The following is a 23165-nucleotide window of genomic DNA, read 5'->3' as shown; positions in this document are numbered from 1 at the left end:
ATCAAAGAACATAAAGCCAAAGCAATAGACTATCCAAAATGCAGACTAGAGAGAGAGAGAGAAAAAAAACCTTGAAAAAATAGAATGTTACTTATGGTGCGATAGTATCATGTAGTCATGTAATTGGTGTCTCAGAAGGAAAGAAGGGAATGGATATTTGAAGAAATAATGACCAAAATTTTTCCAAAGTTGATGCAAACTATTCAAGATCTGAAGTTCAATGAAGCTTGAGCAGTATAACAAATACAATAATGCCAAGACACAGTGTACAAAATTGCTGAAAGCCAATGATAGAAGACTTCAAAAGGAGCCTGAGGAAAAAGACATTTTATAAATGAAGAACAAATACACTTGAATCTTGAACAACACAGGTTTGAAATATGCAGGTCTACTTATACATATATTGTGTTCAGTATACACATACAGTACTGTAAATTTATTTTCCTTATGATTTTCTTCAAAACATTTTTTCTCTAGCTGACTTTATTTCAAGAGTACAGTATATAATACCTATAACATACACATGTGTTAAGTGACTTTATTTATTGGTAAGGCTTTTAGTCAATAGTAGGTTATCAGTAGTGAAGTTTGGGGGCAGTCATAGGTTACAAGCAGATTTTCTACTACATAAGGGGCTTGCAACCCTAACTCTTGCATTGTTCAAGGGTCAACTGTACAAGGATGACAGCAGACTTCTTGACAGAAACCTTGCAAACCAAGACACAATAGAGAAACATCACTGGAGTACTGAAAAAAAAATAGTGTACCTAAAACTTTAAATACAGTAAAAATATATTTGTAAAATAAAAGCAAATAAAGACTATTGTAGACAAACAAAAGCTGAGAGACTTTGTCAGCAACAGATCTTCACAATGAAAATAAATGTTAAAGGAAGTTCTTAAGACAGAAGAGAATTGATGCCAGGTGAAAATTTAGATCTGAAAAGAAATGGTAGGGGTGCCTGGCTGGTTCAGTCAGAAGAAAATGTGACTCTTGATCTTGGGGTTGTAGGGTCATAGGTTCAAGCCCCATATTGGCATAGAGATTACTAAAAAAATAAACTTTTTTTTAAAGAAAGATAAAAATAAATGGTAAATATGGGAAAATATAAAATATATGTTTTACCTCATAAATTTTGTTTAAAGACAATGTACTATTTATAACAAACATTTTAAGGTTTATAGAATATATACAAGCAAACATGTATGGCAATAATAACTCAGATAATAGGAAGGGAGAAATATAAAGTAGTCAGATTGTTATACTACATATGAAGTGGTATGTTATTTAAGCATACCTACTGAGAAGTTAAAGCTGTACATTGTAAACCCTAGAGAAAGAAACAGCAAAGTACAGTACACCAGTGTTTGTTAAAAAAAAAGAAAAAAGAAAGAAAGAAAAAGAGAAAAGAAAAAAGAAAAAGAAAGAAAAAAACAACCATCCTTGCTTGTTTGTATATTATCTGTGACTACTTTTACTTTAAAGTGTAAAAAGTTTAATAAATACAACAGAGATTGTATAGCCTGAAAAGCCTGAAATATTTACTATCTAGCCCTTTACAGGAAAACATTTGCCAAACTATGACCAGGAGAAAATAAAAATAATGAAATCAAAGAGATATAACTAACAACCAATAGTGCAAATGAATTGAAATGATTATAAGAAGAAATTTTTAAAATCTTAAAAACACAACTAGGAAGAAGGTAAATTAAACATAATTATATTGATACTTATATTAAATATAAATGGACTAAACATTTCAGTTAAAAAGCAGAAGTCATCAGATTAGATAAAAAAAAAGGCAGGGTCCAACTCTGTATTGTCTAAGAAATGCACCTAAAATTTAAAGAAACAAATAGGTTAAAAGTAAAAGCATAAAAAAAATATATTTCTTGCAATCATAAATCCAAAGAAAATTGAGTGGCTATATAAATATTAAAGTAGATCCATGCCATACCATGGATGCTTGACATTGTGCAAACATACAAAGAGGGGAAAAGCCATGCAGAAACACACTGCAGACTTCTAGAAAAGTGATTGTTTTTAGAAATAAGTGATTGCTAAGGGTTGGGGGAGTGAGAGGAACAACCGACAGCAAAGGGCAGGAGGGAGCTTTTTGGCATTATGGAAATGTTTTCTATCATAATTATGGTATAGCTTGCATTACTGTACGTATTTGTCTAGACTCCTTGTACACTTGGAATTAGTGAATTTCATTTTTTGTTTAACAGCAAGTGTATGAGATAAAAGAACAGCAGTGATTATCCTAAGATAACTTAAAGAATGTTTAAAATCATATAAGAAGTTTACAGTAAATTTAGTGTTATAAGTAAACCTATAACTACAGATGCGTGACCTCTATTCTGAAGACTGTATTACATACTATACTGCTTCTCAGAAAATTGCTAAAAAGGTCTGTGAAGGAAAGGACTTGGCCTATCTTTTCATTGCTCTGTCCTCTGATTTAGAATTGTAACTGGTCTAATCATACCAGTTAACATTATTAAATGACTAAATTGAAGAACAAAATAATACATGTGTGACAAATTATGATTATGAACTATCACAAAAGTGCCTCCTATAAGTCATATGGAAATAATACAGGACAGCTGCAAAATTGGAAAACGTTATTTTTAGGTTGTGCAGATATTATGTTCAATACATTTTCTTCAGCCTCAGATATTGTTTCAGGTGAAGTATCTGTAAATTTAAAGCAGTGTGGTCAATTGTTGAAATGAAGAAAAAATATATAGTCTTTCCAAAATCTTTTAGATTTTCTGTGGTATATTTATTCTACTTTTTAAGACTATCAACTAGAGTCATAGTTTTAAATTTAGAAGTACTTCACCTGAAAACATACCTAACACATTTGAAAATGTAATTAATGTTCTACTTAAAAATAAGTGTACCTATACTCCTGACTTTGCAGACAACCTGTATCATTTTGACTCACATCACTTAATATAAAATATCTGCCGTCAGAGTATTTTGAAAGAAACGAGCATTTATTGAGCAGCTCCCATTCACCAGGGACACAAAATTACTCTGAATTACTCAGTACTTGGTGGGGGTGGGAGAAGGGCACATGCAGTGGAGAAAGCATTTTAACAAAACAAAACTGGACTTTACACCATTGAAAAAATATGTTCTTAGAAGTATTATTCACTTTTACTTCCATTATTTTTGTTTTTGAATACTCTATCAATTTCAAAAATAATGATAAAATAGGGTTTTGTGTTTTGGTCTTTTAATATTTATAAAAGATAATAGATTTTAAAAGGTTAGGAAACATTGCATACTGTATTTTAAAAGGAAAATTGAGCCTAAAGTAATTAGTTTTGTGTCTGAAGCTAGTAAGTGATGGAGTGGCTCATGGCAGAGTTGGAACTGAACAGTTTCTGAAACTTGGCTTTATATCATGCTGCTTGTTTTACTAATTGTTTCATCTAATCTTCATTTCTTAGTGGTTTATATGAAGGGAGGTTACAAAAGTCCTGATTTTTATCTTATGTATCATAAAATAGTTCTAAATTATTGGAAGGTAATGAAAATTGCTTAAAATAGAGGTAATTAAACAGAAAGATTCTTTTATCCTTATCTCTAACCTTTTTTTCCCCTTAGACTGGTAAGTTCAGTAAATTTGACAAAAGAGTTGTACTCATAAGCATAGCTTGGTATTAAACTAAAACAGATGAGCAAATTAAGTCAGCATTATAAAACTCGCCAGTTTTATAGTTGAATAACACATAATATGTTTAGAAGTTTAGAGATGGGAAAAATGAAATCATCACTGGATTATGCTACTACTGATTATTTGGATTATTGGACTATGTAGAAGAAATAAGCACTGTGCAACTGAGAGTATTTTCCTCAATGAGGTTTCTTGCAGTGACTGAAGAAAAACATACCCTCACTCTGATACATCAATTTCTTTGTCTTTGCTTTTTTCATCAGCATCCATATATGCTGTTGTATCTCTCCCATCTAAGACCATCTCAGTCTCTCCTTCCCTCCCTTATGGCTCCCATGTTTCCTACCCCTACTCTATCCCCACTTTCTCAGGCTCGCTATCCCCACTCTTTCAGGCTCACTAGCTATCTTTTCCTCCCTTCTTTCAAATTTCCTTCATTTCCATTGCTCCCAGGATACCATCATCTTTCACCTGGGCTTCTGCACTGTCTATCTACTCTTCTTGAGACCAGACTTGAGGCCCTAACGTCCATTTCCCACAAAGCAGCCAAGGAACATAATATAGTCAATAGGAAATTAGATCATACCACTAAATCTTCCACCCTAATAGCCCTTCTTGGTTTCCCATTGCTTTTAGAATAAAATTCGAGCTTCTGATGAACATCTATAAAGCCCTACGGGATCTGGTCCTAGCTTGACTTTTCAACATTGACCCCAGTTAATCTCCTTCTTGCTCACTTCAATCCAGGGCCTGTTTTCTGCAATTTAAACTCAACCATCTCAGTCTTTCCCATTGCTGTTCTCTTTGGACACTTTTCTCCCCCCTGTCTTTGTATGCTAACACCTTCATGCTGCAATATCTATACAGTTATTGTTTATAGGTTATGAAATGATTTTGCCTGCACAATAATAATAGGAAACCTTTATGTAGCATTTAATATAAATCAGACACTGATTCTAAGAACTAAATATTTATATTAATATATTAATTTTACATTATATTAGTTATTCATTTATAATTTAACTCTAACATTAACCTATGAGATAACACTATTGTTCGCTTCCCTTTTACAGGTGAGGAAATCGAGCACAAAAGATTAGAAGAAATTAAGTAATTTGCCTAAGGAGGCCTTAGCATGAGTAATTGAGAAAACTGGATTTCTTTCTTTCTCTTTTTAATTTTTATTTATTTTGAGAGACAGAGCACACAAGCAGGGGAGGAGCAAGAGAGAGAGGGAGACACAGAATCTGAAGCAGGCTCCAGGCTCAGAGCTGTCAGCACAGAGCCCAACACAGGGCTTGAACTCATGAGCTATGAGATCATGACCTTGAGCCCAAGTCAGACGCTCAACAGACTGAGCCACCCAGGTGTTCCGAGAAAGCTGGATTTCAACAGAGGCACTCTGGTTTTAGAATCTCTGTTCTTAACTGAGTCTCTTGATTTAAAATGTCTCTTTAGGGGAGCCTGGGTGGCTCAGTCTGTTAAGTGTCTGAATTTGGCTCAGGTCATGATCTTGCAGTTGGGGAGTTCCAGCCCGCATTGGGCTCTATGCTGACAGCTGAGAACCTGGGACCTGCTTCAGATTCTGTGTCTCCTTCTCTCTCAGCCCTTCCACCCCTCCTCCCCCCGCCTCTCGCTCTGTCTCTCCCTCTCTCTCAAAAATAAACATTAAAAAATAATAAAAAAAATAATAAAATGTCTTTTTAATTATATAACACATAATGGATATGCTTTTGGAAATATTTAATGAAACCTACACAAATTATGTAGGATTTCAATTTCTTTCTTATCAAATTTCGTTCTCCTTATTTAAAAGTATTCTTAAAATACTTTAACAAGAAGTATTTTGTAAGAACAACAGGAGTATAAATCCATTTCCTTTCTAATGTGATCTATTTACTTGAAACACTCTAAGCAGAATATTTGCTCTATGAAGATTGTGATTGAATAATTGCATATGCTAATTAATACAGCAAATTAAGTTTCTTGGTAAATACTATTGGAAAATTTAAAATATCTTTTAAATTTTTCAATATTCTAGTACATTTATTTTAAATTTTCGCAAGATAATTTTTAATTTATGATAATTATATCAATGATGAAATAATTTCAATAAAATGATGCAAATGAAGAGTGATTTTTATTTTCTCAGGGTCAGATGTTATCAGGAACACGCTGAATGTTCTCACAACAGATTTTCTTAGCAGATATTTTTCTGATAGGACATGGAATATTGATTCTGGTTCATGAAACATTTTAAAAAGCAAATTTATTAATTCACTAAATTTGTTGTAGTTTTGGTAAAGAGCCTTATTTAATCCACTGTGACTTTGCCACTACCAAAGAGGATGATTATATTAGGATCTTAAAGATCTAGGAGGCCTACCAGTTTCCCCATCAGAATTCAGAAATAACAAAAGAATAAATATAAGGAATGACCGATAGAGACAATAATTCCAGACTTGCAGCTGAAAAACTAGACCATTGAATGTGGTTTTGATATGTGGCCACAACAGGCTTTTAAAACCTTGCTTCCTAATTCTTAACCACAGAGTCACAAAGGGAAGGAGAATGAACTGCAGGACTTCCCAAAAAAGCAGCGTGACAGAGAAAAAGCAGACCAGAATTAACTCTACAGCAAGGCAGACATGAAAGAGAAAGAGAGAGTAGCTTTGAACTCAGCAACTTCTTTTAACTTCTTTTAACCTAACACTGAGGAGAAGTCAGCAAGGGGTGGATGAGGAAAGAAACCAGGAATGATGAGCTCTGATTGTGTTACCCATGCATGTCTTGATATAAATCATATGGGATTATGGAATTGAGCACATTAGCAAAACATTTCCTTTGATTTCTGGAGTGCATGGAAAAATGAAAATCTTCAAAATGATAAATAAGACTACTTGAGCAGAAAAAAATCAACACAGTAGTTGTATCTATTGCTATAAAGTTCTCAGCTATCTACACAGTTTTTTCACTTATAACAAGCAAACCAAGTCACCAATATATCTTGACTTCCTTCCAGGTGTAAAATGAGTACAACATTATTTTAATAGTCAACGAGAGAGGTTGGGGATTAACATGGACTGAGAAGTTATTTGTTAAAATTGTTTTTCCTCTAATGCCATTGTTCAATAATATTCATTGTTTATATGAGAAATTTAAATAATGCCACTGTTTTACATAAGAAATTGAGTTAGACATAACCAAATAAGATGGAGATTTTCTGGTAGGCTGGTTACATTGTAGAGCATCATGTTTCAGTCTCCAGAATGTACTATCAGTATGTTCCTTTGTATAGCACCTGGGGAAATTCAGACAAAAGGAAAGTTTCTCAAAAAGCATAGATAAATCAAAATTGCTTTTTATAAAGAAAAAGGATCTCTGTCATCTCCTACCAGTACAAGATGTTTTGAATTGGAATTATACCTAATTTGAAATAAGCTCAACATCATATATTCATTGGATTTCCAAGCTCCAACTGGTTGAGTTAGCCATCTACCTGTATAGGTATAATTGACAGGTTTGGCAAATAAAAAAACAGGGTTCCCAGTTAAATTTGAATTTCAGATAACAAATAAATGTTTTAGCATAAGTATATCACAAACAATATTTGGGACACATGTGTGTCAAAAAATTATTAGTTTTTATCTGAAATTCAGATTTCACCAAGCAGTCTCTATTTGGCCTGACAATCCTATCCCTATGCCAGGATACAATTACTTGTGTCCACCCCAGAGACATGCAACCAAACATGTTCTTTTTTAAATATAAATGTTATGATTTTATTATTATAATGGTTGTATTGGCAAACTTATTGTGAGTTCGATTACATTGCAGTTTATTGTCCTTGTAAGATAAAGATGTTCATTTACAGACTTTAAAAGTAGGGCACATCTGCATATCAACTTGAACTATCATAACCGAAAATATTATTAAATTTTGCTCATTAGAGTGATAGGCTTCTAGTTAGAGGAATACAGTGATAGACATTATTTTTTTAAAAAATGATACGTATTTTCGAGTGCAGGAAATTATTAGAGTCAAATATGTTGGCCTAAAAAAGACCTTTACTTGACGCATTTGAATATTGATATATCTCCATTGGTATGAAACACATTCTTAGAGTTTGGATCAAAATGCAAAACTCAGTACTTTTGTTCAGGAACCAAGCTTATCTGCAACTGAAGTGGCTAGAAAGATATTGTGGCTCTAGAGAAGGATTTTGAGCAGTATCCTCACAACCTAAAAATACTACCTTTGGGAGGATTGATGTTTACTGAAGTATGTGTCCACATGGCTTTACATTTACATCTTATCATAGCTTTGGCAGCTAAGAAATTGAGATCTCAAAGCTGTTTTATTTTTAAGTGCCCAATATAATGCAAGTTAGCTCTCCAAACTTGAAGGCTGACAATGTCTTCAGAGTGAATTGAAAAAAATGAAAGAACATAGCCTTTTATTTTAAAAATACATATTGTCTTAGAAGAAAAACAAATAATTTAGCAGTACACTTTCCTTGAAACTTACAGTTAATTCTACGAGAATCTTTATATTTTGCAAAAACATATCAGGTATATCTTATAACAAAGTCAAACATATTTAGAGCCTTCAACCTTTTTAGATAAATTTCTATTGTGTTTTCTTTTTTTTAATGTTCATTTGTTTACTTAGAGAGAACGTGAGAGCGGGGAGAGGGACAGAGAGCGAGGGAGAGAGAAAATCCCAAGCAGGCTCTGCACTGTCATCGCAGAGCCCCTGACATGGTGCGCTGTCTCAAGAACCATGAAATCATAACCTGAGCCAAAATCAAGTGTTGGATGGACATTAACTGAATGAGCCACCCAGGCACCCCTCTGTTGTGTTTTCTAAACAGAATGTCATCAGATGATTTTTCACAGAATTACCCATATGAATGTTCATATCTGGGATGGCTACCTATAACCACAATTAGTTTTTATAATGAATAAGACATAATAAACTAATAAACATTTTGTCTAACTATTTCTTTAATAGAAAGACTTTCAGTGTAATAGCTTAAAGAGGGTAGAATATAACTGTAGTTGTTCTGAACAGAATTAGATACTTTATTTCTATCATCTGTTGGAACAAAAAATGAGTACCTGTCAGATATTCCAATAACAGTAATTTGAAAATAGTCAAAGTTATGTACACAATCATGCTGTGGGCAGAACTATAGCAAGCTCTCGTTGACAGCTATATGGTTTGAAGATTAGATGCTCTACAGTAATTCCTGTAATTTTCTGTAAGTAGTATAACAAACTTGGCATTTATTTATCTTCTAGATGAAATGAATGATCATCAAAGTACCCTCTCCTACATCCTGATTAACCCGTCTCCAGATACCAGGCTAGAGCTGAATGATGTTGTGTAAGTTGATCTCATATCTCACATAAGGCATTTATTTTTAGAAAACCAGTTAATTTATTTATTTTTATATTTTTGTTTTCACCATTATAGTCCCTTATTTCTTGTGTCATAAATGCTTAGAAACTCCAAGCCTAATTTTTGTGTTCAATAAACAAATGTATTTCATGTATTTCTATGTATTCTATGTATTATGTATTTTCTATACTATAAAAAACATTGTAGCATGTAGAGGCATAAAAGAAGGAAAGAGCAGAAGAATTCTGTATTCTATGAGCTCCTATATATTTGGAGAAATAAGAGAAAATATGTGGAATAATAAGAGAACAGCTTAGAGGGAAACTTGATATACCCCACACTATCTCCTCAATATCTTAGAGTTTCCAAAAGCTCTGAGTAATATAAGTCAAAAGACTTATTAAGAAAAGGTCTATGGTAGTAACTTGATTAATCAAAAACTCTGTATTATGCGTGTACAATTGCATTAGTGTTTCCTTAAAAGTGCAATAGAGATTAGATGTTTTTCCTGACTTCAAAGTGCTTACATTCTAATTAACAAAACTGCAATTTAAACATAAAAAATTTAATAGCAATATATACTGTGGCTTTGTTACTAATGAATTAAGCATCCACTGAGTGTGACAGTGTTTTTCTCATTTCAAAGAGGAAAACTGTGAATTACAGTGATTACAGAGGATATAAGGACTTGAACTAGACTTTGAAAGGTAGATAAGATTTGTGTAGTTGGAAAGCACAGGACATTCCAGAACAGGGAAATGGATAGAGAAAATGCACTACATGGGGATTGCATAATATGCTTCATTTGGCAACCCTACAGAGTCCAGTTTGACCAGAGTAAAAAAGCTTTGTATTATTAGCATCTCTGTTGTTAATTAAACCTAATATTGGAAATATACATTAAACCTGACTCTGGAAGGACTTTAGATGAAAAATACGGAGTTTAAACTCAGTTTAAACCTTATAGGCAAGGAACAGTGCTTAACATATGAACAAGAAAGTAGAAAGATTTTAGAAAGGCATTTTGACAGTTCATGGTGTCAGCCTAGGGGAGAAATTCCTAATGTGCATCTGCCCTTGAGGTCCAAGGTCCTGAGGCTGAGCTGGATCAAGAGCTGCTGAGCTAAGTGAGGTAGCTAACTCCAGGTTTCATTACTGACTTAATACAAATACCAAAGATCCAAAAGTCTCAGCGGGTGTTAGGTCCACAGGATGTGTTTGTATCTATAATCAGGAAAATCATTAATAAAGTCAGAGACTAAGAGGACTGAGAACATTCTGTGATGCAGAGCATGAAATGGATCCTTGCAAGTGGTTTAGAACTAAAGCTAGTAATGTGCCAAGATTTAGAAGCCTACCTTTATATGTTTTGTGAGAGATTTCTTTTGAGATGGAAAAGGTACTTTTTTTTTTTTTTAAGAGCATTGCAAGCAGCAGTAGAATTTATTGGCAGGATGGCTTAAGGTTGAAATAGACATGAAAATAAGGAAACCAGTTACATTGTTGTTAGGCAGGTGTGAAGGAGATAAGAATCTCTGGAAGCATTAGGATAATGGATTGTAAAGGCAGGTTTCTATGTAGATACATTTATGGAGGCAAAGACTAAGACTTGTTCATTGATACGGGACTTGGAAAAGGAGTATAACATGGCAATTCTATTTGATTGCAAAATAAATAAATGAATGCTCGTTCACTGAAGCAAGTCAGAAAAGGGAAGCAATTTTCTAGAAAGGAAAGGGGGCATTGTTGGCTGTGGAGAAAAAGGAAATGATTAGTTTTCTATTATGAATAAAGCTGATATGAACATCCAAAAAACAAGAGAGATAGATGACAAGCTAGAGTTTAGATACATCATTCAGTGTGCTACATGGAAATGTCTAGAAAGCGTAAAGAAATAGAGTACTGGAGCTTTGAAAGGAAGCTAGTTCTATGTAGAAAATATTTATTTTTCATCTTCCAGATGAGCAAAGCTAAAAAGATAATGATTTTAGGGTAGATACATAAGTGTGTTTCAAAAACTTCTTAGGAAAATACATTAGCAGGAGTAACTTTGATCCCAAATCAGTGTGAAAACAGCTTATAATGCACCTCATATACAACTAATTAGTATAATGCTTTATTTTGTCATTTGATGATACTGGTTAGAATATAGGAGCTTTGGAGAATGAGATGAATGGTAATTTCACCTGTTAGAGTTCTTAAAGCAGCTGTCAAAAATTATGTCCAGTGGTGGTACTGAATTTATGGAGGACTTTAAGTGGCATGAAAATATCTTATTTATGATGCATCTGCTTTTAACTGCACATTCTGGAGACTTTACCTGGTATATTACTATAATAAAACAAAACTGCTCTGTTTTTCTTGTGTCCATATTTATATATGTCTTTCTTCCTTTAAGCCCATATTTTTATTAATTGTCAATTTTTGTTTTATTAATTTTTATTAATTTTTCATCTGCTAATTGTAGTCCCAATCTTTTTATACCTCTTTTTCAAATTAGTTGTAATTATGTTGATGATATAGTGTTTTTAAGAAGTTATGCTTACCTTATTCATATTTCATAATAAATTATAGGTTTTTGAACTTAATATAATTATTTCCCACGACTATTTTGGAATGAATGGGGAGATTTTGTTCATCTTTTGAGTCTAAACATGTCCTTTCATTGAACATACATTTATAATTTAAAATAATTCTCCCCAAATTAAAACTTAGAAATAAAATATGTATGTTACAATATGTATTTTACAGGTAAAATAAACATGACATTTTCTGCCTTATTGATACTATTATTTTTCATTTATTTAAGCTAAAACATCAGTTTGACTGCTATAGGGAAGACACCTTTTTTTTCAATGATCTGTATTTGTGGCCCTTAAAGTAATTGTTTTACTATAACTGGAGCAATGATAAATGCCATGAAAAAATGCCTACTGTGACAAGTATTAAATAAAAACATGTTTAAGAAATTTATTTTATTAGATTCATAGGTTTAGTAGTGATAATAATAAGGGAAAGCAACTTTTGCAGCTATTTCAATGAATTCAGGGGATAATGAATTATACTTTTTGTTTCTCTAAAAAAATGCTTTCAAACGTTTAATTTAAATAAAGGGGCAACATTAATTTGGCTCAAAGAACAATAAGTAACTAAGTGATTGGTATTAAGCAGCTTAATGTTCTTGAAATAAATGAAAATGAAAATACAAAATATGAAGATTTGTGCAGCAAAAGCAGTTCTAAGAGGAAAGTTTATAGCAGTAAATGCATATATTAAGAACTTACAAAGATCTTAATTAAGAATTAGAAAGATCTCAAATAAAGAACCTAACTCTACACCTCAAGGAACTAGAAAAAGAAGAAGAAATTATGCCCAGATGTAGCAGATGGAGAGAAATTAAGTCAGATAGAAAAATAAATGAAATGGAGACTAGAAAAATAATAGAAAGTATCAATGAAACTAAAAGCTGTTTTTTTAGAGATAAAATTGACACACTTTTAAGTAGACCAACTAAGAAAGAGAAGACAAATAAAATTATAAATGAAAGAGGACACTACAACCAATACTACAGAAATACTGAGAGACCACTATGAACAATTATATGCCCCCAAATTACATAACCTGAATAGTTATGTATAAAATAGATACATTTCTAGAAACATACAACCTACCAAGACTGAATGACTGAATGAAGAAGAAATAGAAAATCTGAACAGACCAATAATGACTTAAGAGATTGAGTCAATAAAAAAAAAATTGTAATACAGAAAACTCCACAGGCAGATGGCTTTAATGGTGAATTCCACCAAATACTTAATGAAGAATTAATACTAATCCTCCTCAAACTCTTCCAAATATCAAGGGAGAGGGAACACTTCCAAACTTATTCTATGAAGCTGTGTTACCTGGATACCAAAACCAGATAAGGGTTTGAAAGGAAAACTATAGATGAATATCCCTGATGAATACAGATGTAAACCAAATTCAAGAACATATTGTAAAGATTATGCACCATGACCTAGCGGGATTTATCCTCAGGATGTCAAGATGGTTCAATATATGCAAATCAATAAATGTAATTCATCATATTAATAAAATGAAAGATAAATATCACCTGATCATCTCAATAGATGCAGAAAAGGAACTTGACAAAATATAACACCCTTTCATGATAATAACCCTTAACAGATTGGGTATATAAGGAATGTATCTCAATATAATAAAGCCATATACAATAAACTCATTGTTAACATATAAATAAGAAAAACTGAAAAAGTTTTCTCTGAAAAAGTTGCCAAGGTTGCCCACTCTTAATATTTCTATTCAATATAGTATTGGAAGTCTTACCTAGAGTATTTAGGTAAGAAAAAGAAATAAAAGACGTCCAAATAATCAGGAGGAAGAAATAAAATTGTCACCATTTGCTGAAGATATGATCTTATATAAAGAAAATTCCAAAGAGTCAATCAAAAACCTGTTGGAATTAATGATTTAAGTAATGTGAGACATTATAAAATCAACTTACAGAAATCAGTGGCATTTCTTTAAACTAATGATGCAGCATCAAAAAAAGAAATACAACTATCCTATTCACAGTAGCATCAAAAACAATAAAATACTTAGGAATAAATTTACAAAAGGAGTGAAAGATCTGTACATAAAAACTACAAAACTTTGTCCCTGGTGTGATTCATCTTATGTGGCTGTTCTGTGGAACAACAGTCGTTTCTCTCTGCCCATCTTCTCTCTCACCTAAGTGCATGTCACCACCACATTGAAGATTCGATGGACATGGACGTGAGCCCTCTGGGGCCCCAGAACTTTTTGGTTGTGAACTAACGGCTGATAAAGATTATCACTCTAAGGTGGATAATGATGAAAACGAACACTAGTTATCTTTAAGATCGGTCAGTTTAGGGACTTGTGCAAAGGATGAATTGCACATTGTTGAAGCAGAGGCATTGCATTACGAAGGCAGTCCAATTAAAATCACACTGGCAACTTTGAAAATGTGTGAAGAGCCAATGGTTTCCCTTGGGGACTTTGAAATAACACCACCTGTGGTCTTACAGTTGAAATGTGGTTCAGGGCCTGTGCATATTGAGTGGACAGCACTCAATAACTGTGGAGGAAGATGCAGAGTCAGAAGATGAAGAGGAAGAGGATGTGAAGGTCCTTAGTATATCTGGAAAGCGTTCTGCCCCTTGGAAGTGGTAGCAAGGTTCCACGGAAAAAAAAATGAAACCTGCTGCCGATAAAGATGATGATGAGGATGATGATGATTTTGATGATGACAAATCTGAAGAAAAGTCTCCAGTAAAGAAATCTATAGGAGATACTGCAGCCAAAAGTGCACAAAAATCAAACCAGAATGGAAAAGACTCAAAACCATCAACACCAAGATCAAAAGGTCAAGAATCTTTCAAAAAACAGGAAAAGACTCCCAAAACACCAAAAGAACCTAGTTCTGTAGAAGACATTAAAGCAAAAATGCAAGCAAATATAGCAAAGGTGGTTCTCTTCCCAAAGTGGAAGCCAACTTCATCAATTTTGTGAGGAATTGCTTCCCGATGACTGGCCAAGAGGCTATTCAAGAAATCTAGCAGTGGAGGAAGACTCTTTATGAAAGTAGTTTAAACAGTGTGTTAAAACTTTCCATCTTATTTCACTTCTGTACCAGTTGATATCTGACTGTCCTTTTTATAATGCAGAGTGAGAATGTCTGATGAACACTGTCCAGGTTCCGTTGCCAAGAATGTGTTGTCCAAAGTGCCTGTTTAGTTTTTAAAGATGGCACTCCACCCTTTGCTTGTTTTTTATGTATGGAATGTTATGATAGGACATAGTAGTAGTAGTGTTCAGACAAATGGAAATGATAGGGAGACAAAAATGTATATGTGAAATAAACTCAGTGTTTTAATAAGGTGGAAAAAAAACTACAAAAATTTGGGGCACCTGGGTGGCTGAGTCAGTTAAGTGTCCATCTCTTGATTTTGGTTCAGGTCATGATCTCACAGTCCATGGGTCGGAGCCCCACGTTGGGCTCCATGCTGACAGTGTGGAGCCTGCTTGGGATTCTCTCTCTCTCTCTCTCTCTCTCTCTCTCTCTCTCTCTCCCCCTCTCCCTCCCTCCCTCCCTCTCTTTCTGCCCCTCTCCCCCCTCAAAATAATTAAATAAACTTTTAAAAAAACTACAGAACTTTGCTGAAAGAGCTCAAAGAAGATACAAAGATATGTAAACACCTCTTGTGTTCATGGATTGAAAAGATAAATGTTGGTAAAATGGTCACACTACCCAAAGCCATATACAGACCCTACAAAATCTCTATCAAAATATCAAAGGTATTCTTCACAGAATTAGAAAAAACAATCCCAGAATTCATGTGGAACCACAAAAGATCCTGAATAGCCAAAACAATCCTGAGAAAAAAAGAACAAAGTCAGAAGTATCACACTTCCTGATTTCAAACTATACTACAAAGCCATAGTAATATAAACGGTATGGTACTGGCACAGAAATAAACCTATAGGTCAATGGAACATAATAGAGAGCCCAAAATTAAATCCCTGTATTTATGGCCAACTAATATTTGACAGAGAAGCTAGGAATACAATGGAGGAAGGAAAGTCTCTTCAAAAAAATGATGTGGGAGACACTGGAGAAGCACATGTAGAACAATGAAATTAGACTTCTGTCTCATCACTAAACAAACAAACAAAACACTCAAAATGGATTAAAGACTTAAATATAAGACCTGATATCATAAGACTTCTAGAAGAAAACAGAGAAGAAACTCATTGATATTGGTCTTGGCAATGATATTTTGGTCATAATGCCAAAAGCACAAACAATGAAAGTAAAAATCAACAATTGGGCTACATCAAACTCAAAAGCTTCTGCACAACAAAAGAAACATCAACAAAATGAAACAGCCTACAGAATGGGAGAAAATTTTTGCAAATCGTAACTCAGATAAGGGGTTAATATCCAATATATATAAAGAGCTAAAACTTATTTTAAAAACCCCAAACAATCAGACTAAAAAATGAGTCCGAACTAAATATTTTGCAAAGAGGACACGAAAATGGCCAATGCCATGGAAAGACGTTCAACATCACTAATCATCAGGGAAATGCAAATAAAACCACAATGAGATATCACCTCACACCTGTTGGAATGGCTATCATCAAGAAGACAAGAGACAACCTGTGCTGGTGAGGATATTGTAAAAAGGGAACCCTTATATACACTGTTGTTAAGAATTTAAATTAGTCCAACCACTATGAAAAACAATATGAAAATTCCTCAAAAATTAAAAATAGATTTACCATATGATCCAGCAATTCCACTTTGGGATATGTTATCTAAAGGAAATGAAAACTGGATTTTGATGAGACATATGCACACCCACGTATATTGCAGCATCATTCACAACAGCCAAGATATAGAAACAACCCAAATGCCCATCAATGGGTGAATGGATAAGAAAGATGTGGATATTATTTAGCTATGAGGAAGGAGGATATCCTGTCATTTGCAACACGTAGATGGACCTTGAGCACATTATAAAAGCGAGATGTGAGAGAAGGAAAAGTACTACATGATATCACTTATATGGGGAATCTAGAAAGAAGTCAAACCCATACCAAAACAGGTTGTTACTAGGAGATGGGGAAGTAGAGGGATGAGACTGATGGTGTTTAAGGATCCAAACTTATAACAAGAAATAAATAAGCCATAAAGATCTAATGTAGAGTATAATGAATACGGTTAATAATGATGCACTATAATGATGTAATGTGATGAATATGGCATCAATGGCAATCGCATTAAAATATATAAATGTATCAAAACAACGTTTTACATCTTTAATTTACAATTTGTAATGTGTTCAATTTACCAAATTAAAAAAAAAAGAGTTTAATGTGCACTATTAGTTGTCTTCATCAATCTACAATGCTAGTGATATTTAAAATAATTATAAAGCAGTGTGCATGGAGAACAATATCCAGTTAATAGATTCAAGGACATTAATTTCAACTTTTATTTGATTGGAGAAAATAGACTATTGTGTTTTAAATTGCCTTTTCTCATATTCATTAAAGAACATGTTTTCTGAATATTTTTCTTCAGTTTTTAAGAGGAAACGTACAATCCTCTATTAGACTAATCTCTTCAAATTAGGTTTTCTGTTCATTTTTTGTACCTCCCAAATTATTATAAAACTATGAATTACTAGTTTCATTTGCATCTGAAACAAGACTTTCTTTGAGTGCTGCATTGCCCGGATTTACTTTCCTTCTCTCCCTGAAAACTCTCAGTGGCTTCCCACTGCCTTTGGGACAGAGTTTGAAACTAAACTACTTTATCCTGAAACTTAAAGTCCTCTGCTAGCTGTTTTCTATGCTTCTTCCTGAATTTACCTTCCACTATTTCCTGGTTTAACCATTCTCCTGAAATCAAGCTCACTTTCGGAAGAGATCAGGAGCAAACCTAGAGACAAAGTTCAACTCAGCCTTCTGAATAGTGTTCCCTAATTCTCTCTGTCGCTTCTTTTTTCTCTTTCTGTGATGTTTGGAATTTATTTTTCTTGTGTTTATCTGCTTTATAAATTAAACTCAATGAATCTTCTGCTGGACAGGTGTTGGGGTTTGCGACCTTTTGTAGTTCCAGTTCCTAATGCAGTATTCCAGAAGTGCTCAAGAAATGGAAGTTCGTTATTTAAGATCTGAAGTAAAACATCTCTCTTAAGACAAATTATAACATTATTTAAATGTATGAGTTTGGCAGATGAACACTTTCCTATTTACTAGTTGAATAAATTAAGAATTATTTTTTATTTTGTATAAGTGCTCACCATAGCATAACCTAAATTTTAGATTAATTTCCAGATAATCAAAAGGTTATCTCTGTACAATATTCTTCAGAGCATGTATTAAATCATGACTTTTTTTAGAATCCTGAAGTATTTAAATAAAGAACTAAAGAAATTATTTAGATCAAATTTATTTATGAATTATAAAAGTAAGACTAAGAGCAGTTAAGTAATAGAAGAATCATGGCTAAGATTTAGGTCTGCTTCTTAGAAAAATAGCCAAAGAAAGGGATGATAAATCAATAAAATACTAAAATAAAACATAAAATTTTGATAAGATGAAGATGGTGAAATGGATTATAACTAAAAAATAATAATTCTTGATTCATCAGTATTTATCATCATAATCTTAGGTATAGAAATAATACAAGTCCTGCAAAATATTTTAGGTCTATTAAAAAGTGAGTCCTGCTACCAGTGCTGTATCTAGACACGGTTTAGATCACCTAAAAACTGAATACATTTGAAGCAGGAGTCTAAACTGTAAGTGTGAATTAGTTTTGCCTTTATTTACTATTACAGTTATTTGCTTTGTTTTCTTTTATTAGATACTTAATCCGACCAGATCCGCTGGCATACCTTCCAAACAGTGAGCCCAGTCGAAAAAACAGCATCTGCAATACCACAGGTCAAGACTCTCGGGAGGAAACTCAACTTTGATAAAAAGAAAATAAGAGACCTTTTTTTTTTTTTTCCTACAAGAATCTTGCTTAAACCAACTCTAAATCTTAGGGGAAAATAAGTGCTGCTGGCATGAAATAAACTCGATCAGAATATATTCCATTCTCTCATATTAAAAGAAATCTATTCTCTTAGAAGTATAGATTATTTTAAAATTTAAAGTATTGCTTCTTGGTACTCCTCTTATTAATATTTGAAAGACATCAATGTAATGATTTTGAAAACCTAAATTAAAAGACAAAATTTAAATTGGTTATTTGTTTGACAATAATCCAAAGTGTATGAAGCCAATTTTTTAAAATATTAAGTTTTTATGAAAGTAAGCGAAAAACCCAAGTATATTTGGTGCATCACAATGGACATAGAAGATTGTTGCTCTTCTTAAAAGTTAAATAGTCATATCCTTTAAACTTGCTGTTTTATAAAATTGAGCTCATCATCAATGTCTAGCCTTCTCTACACAGAGATTAACCAACAAACTTGTGTGGCTGACTTTTGTGTAAGAGTCACAATTTGCTTTAGCATATAAATCTTTAAGTCATTTTAACCTTTTTTTGTTGCCTTTCAGATGATATCATATTCATTTTAGTATTTGAGATGTTCATAGCATGTTCTATTACACTGAAGAAACCAAAAAATGTCAAGTACCTGAACTTTTTGCTAACTTTATGTCCGACACACGTTGTTTGCCAAGAAAAGTGTATTAAAAAGCAAATATTTATTGTTCTCCTAAAAGAATAGCTAACAGAGAAAATACTTAAAGCCCATATGTTAATTTAAATTTAAGCCAAGCGTTGAAACATTAACTGAAACATGCAGTAATGGTTTTCATTAGGCTCTGGAGTTTTAACATTTTCATAATCTATATAGTATATCTTATTTAGAAAACTCCTTTAAAATTCAAAGAGGCAAAATGATGCTGTTTATGGAATACAAGGACATTTCAAACATTAAAAGTCCTCCTTTATGCCTTTAGTATCGAAATCTCATACACAAAACAGTGGTATCTTAAAAAATTTGATTTAATTTTGAAAAATCATCTATAGGAACTATGTTTTCACACGGTGAGGAAAAACACATGTAACGACAAGTAGTTTTCGCCACTGAAGTTTAGTATAAATTATGAAGAACTTGACAATTATCAATTAAATGTAAATCGCTCCTTGATGCCATCAGTGCTGCTATCTTACTGCTTTATTTCCCTTCAGAAACAGACTGAAAAGCACAAGAGCAGTGTTGCCAAGTAGTTGGAATGTGTTACAGCTTTCCCATGAGAGAGAGATGGGTAAATTTCAAAAGGTATTTTTCTTCTAATTTTGTATTTTAAAAATTTCTGGCCTTGACATTGACTTTTAATTCCACAGAAAAGAAGATGTGTAAGACTAGAAAGAGACAATTTCTTCTTTTCATAAAGAAACAGATAAATTGGAAAGACAGTGGAAGAACTTAAAAAAAACATAGAGAAAGCCTAAAATTCCCCGAATAATTCTACGAAAATGAAAATGTAAAACCTAACATGAAAAAAGGATAGATTATAGCCATTGTATAATTTGGCTTAGAGAAGAAGAAATGCCTGTTTGTTATTGGTTTTTAGTATTTTCTATTACTCTCATTTTAGCATAACAAAAACACCAAGAATTTCTCCTAAAACAGAGAGCCTATCTTTAATTTTCTTTAATCAGATAAGAAAATAGAGAATTTATAACAAGCTTCTTAAAATTGGAATTATATCTTAAAACGAAGATTGTATGCATATGTGTGCGTGTATGCTGTAGACACATGTGAAATATACTTGACAAATTTACACATGCACCTATAAATTATTCAGGCTAAAGGCAGAATTGGATTAATGTCTGTAATGGAGAATGACAATGAATTTAAGTAACTTATTTTATATTTGCACATAAAAAATCAAAAATCATATACTTCTTTAAGTTGCCATTTCATTACTCCATTACAGTTATTTTTAGGAATAAATGTAAGATTTTATGAATATTCTATTTCCCCACAGGATCTCAAGTTCAGTATTTTTGCATTATGACCATTGTCAAGACTAGGACTTTACACTAGGACATGACTATATTTCCTATAAAACTAAAAGTTTTGTTTCATAAATTTTACAATGGTTATTTTTGATTATGCACATTACTCCAAATTTAATAGTTGACACAATTCATAGCAGCTTGCTATAATAATGATAGTTTATTAGTCTTTCTGTTATTTAAATAATAGAAGATGCTTATAAAAGCCTTTTAACAAACTGTTGCCTTTTTAAAATACTTAACTTGCACACAAAAGAAAACATAAAGTCAGTAATACTCCTTGTAATCCTATGGGAATCGGTTCTGTTTATTGTCTATGTACCATTTTGCTACCAGTTACATTGAATTGCTTAAAATAAATAATAAAAATTATTTCTGATGGTGAAAACCCCTTGGTGCTTTTTGCCAAAACTTTAATTGTTTAACCAATTATGTTTTGAAACCACAAAACTCCTTTGCCACTTTTATATTTCAAAACCAACATAAACACAAAGGTCTTCTCATTGGAAAAGATAGCCATAAAAAACTGGTTGAATTGCTTCTTAATGTAATAGTTTCTGAATAACTAATGTAGCAGGAAAAGAGGAGGGAGGAAGGAAGGGTCAGGGATGGGAGGTGGAGAAGAAGTGAACAAAGGCAAGGGAGGAAAAGTAGAAAATAAAAGGAAGGGGGAAAAGAACGAATGTAGGTGCCACAAGAGAATTTTTTTTTTGTGCAAATCAGAGCCAATACACTCATTTAAAGGTCAGGAAAGCACTGGTTAATGAAAAGAAAAATAATTTTAAATGCAAAGATAGACTTTTTGGCTCCAGGAAAATGGAGCCTATTCTTCCTACTAAGTATAGCTTAAAAAAACAAAAAACAAAAAAACAAAAACACAAACAGAAAAACCCCTCTAGATGTTATTTATGAAACAAGCATCAGAAGACTGCGAAGTGAAAAGAAGGAAGACAGACCAGGGAGCTGAGTCTTGCATTACAGCACAGGGTTGAGGGGAGTGTGTTCTCTGGGTTTGTTTGTGGTCTCCTATGTAACTTACTCTGGATATTGGGAAATACCAATGAACATGGACAAAAAAGTCCCAAGAAAAACGTGTTCTCTCCTTCCAAGGGATTGACTCTTGCAGCAGGTGGTGCACAGCACAGAGTCCTGATGATCCTGCAGTGTGTGTGTGGTTTCTCCAGTCAACGTACCCAGGGGCCAGGAGCTGCCCTCAGCACCAGTTCAGATGGTCCAGTGCCTCCAGTGAGACCCTTCCCCATGAACGACTCCCCCAGATTTCCAGCAGGTTCTGTCAGTGCGAGTACCACAATGACTTTTCTGCAGTTCTGTGAGCCACTGCTAGGCCATCTCAAGATCTTGATTTCAGTCCCAGGGTCTTTTCTTGGGGCACTGTATCTCAGGCCTGACAATGATGCATGCTTCTTATATATCTGCTGTCGCTATATTATTTTCAAGTTCTCTTTACTTATTACTAACTCCAAAGCTCTGCTATGGCTAATGATTCTCTACATTAAACTTTCTCTGTCCAGATCACCATGTGGTTTCTCTGTCCAGATTGAATCTTGGCTGAGACATGATGCACAAATCAGCAGTTCTTCAATCTGATTAAATCTGACATAATATTGATATCAAATTTCAAGGACTGCAATTTAAAGGACAGATTTTGGGGAAATTCAACAAATTAAATAGCATCTGCTGGGAAACTTTTAAAACACACCATGCTCATCCTGTGGAGTATTAGGCCACGTTATTTCACTTTGATCTTCTCCTTTTCTTTTTCTTTCTTTCTTTCTTTCTTTCTTTCTTTCTTTCTTTCTTTCTCTTTCTTTCTTTCTTATAGGACTGCTCTCTAGTGTATTTTATTTGGAGAGACATGTCAACTTTAATTATGGTGGATCAATCTAATATTATACCATATGGTCCTAAAAGTACAGTTATTTGGCTTATCATTAAAGTCCGTATTCTTATTATTCAAGAGAATTATATTTTATTATTTATATCTAAAATTTTGTAACAGAAACAAAAATAATGATATGTTTTCCTAAGTATAAATCATACCAGAAATCTTTAATAAACTGTACTGTAATTTAGTCTCATTCCTGTATAGTTAGTCTCATTCATGTATAGTTATACACAGATATTTATATTTTCTGTTTCTACTATATACAAAATATGTTTCATTTAATGTTATGCCAGGCTAGATATCTTTGCATTTGAAAATTAAATATAATTTCCAAAAGGAAACATTCCTAAATATATAGACTTTGATTCCCTGGTCTGTGTTAATATTCATTTAGAATAAGAAAGCTTGAGATGGTCTTGAAATACAAGTATTTCTTTTCTTTTTTCTTTAAAAATTTTTTTTTTACATTTATTTATTTTTGAGAGACAGAGAAAGGCAGAGTGTGAGCGGGGGAGGCACAGAGAGAGGAGACACAGAATCCAAAGCAGGCTCCAGGCTCTGAGCTG

General features: G+C 33.1%; 1 protein-coding gene and 1 pseudogene across 3 annotated transcripts in view; both read left to right on the top strand.

Annotated features, from left to right (window-relative positions):
• Positions 1-18630, top strand: part of KCNT2 (potassium sodium-activated channel subfamily T member 2) — a 366395-nt gene extending 347765 nt beyond the window's left edge. For all 3 annotated transcript variants that reach the window (XM_047077238.1, XM_047077237.1, XM_047077236.1), the window contains 2 exons: positions 8995-9079; positions 18519-18630. In XM_047077238.1, the coding sequence (XP_046933194.1) occupies positions 8995-9079; positions 18519-18630 (197 nt within the window). The remainder of the gene's footprint in view (positions 1-8994; positions 9080-18518) is intronic.
• LOC124510337 (nucleophosmin-like) lies at positions 10894-14720 on the top strand (annotated as a pseudogene).
• Positions 18631-23165: the final 4535 nt, after the last annotated feature.

The sequence above is a fragment of the Lynx rufus genome, unplaced genomic scaffold (assembly GCF_022079265.1).
Source record: "Lynx rufus isolate CCGP_SWC_20201006 ecotype Redwood Valley unplaced genomic scaffold, mLynRuf1.p SCAF_15, whole genome shotgun sequence".
Classification (NCBI taxonomy): Eukaryota; Metazoa; Chordata; class Mammalia; order Carnivora; family Felidae; genus Lynx; species Lynx rufus.
Note: the sequence above shows the minus strand (reverse complement) of the source record. Positions and strands in the feature narration are given on the sequence as shown.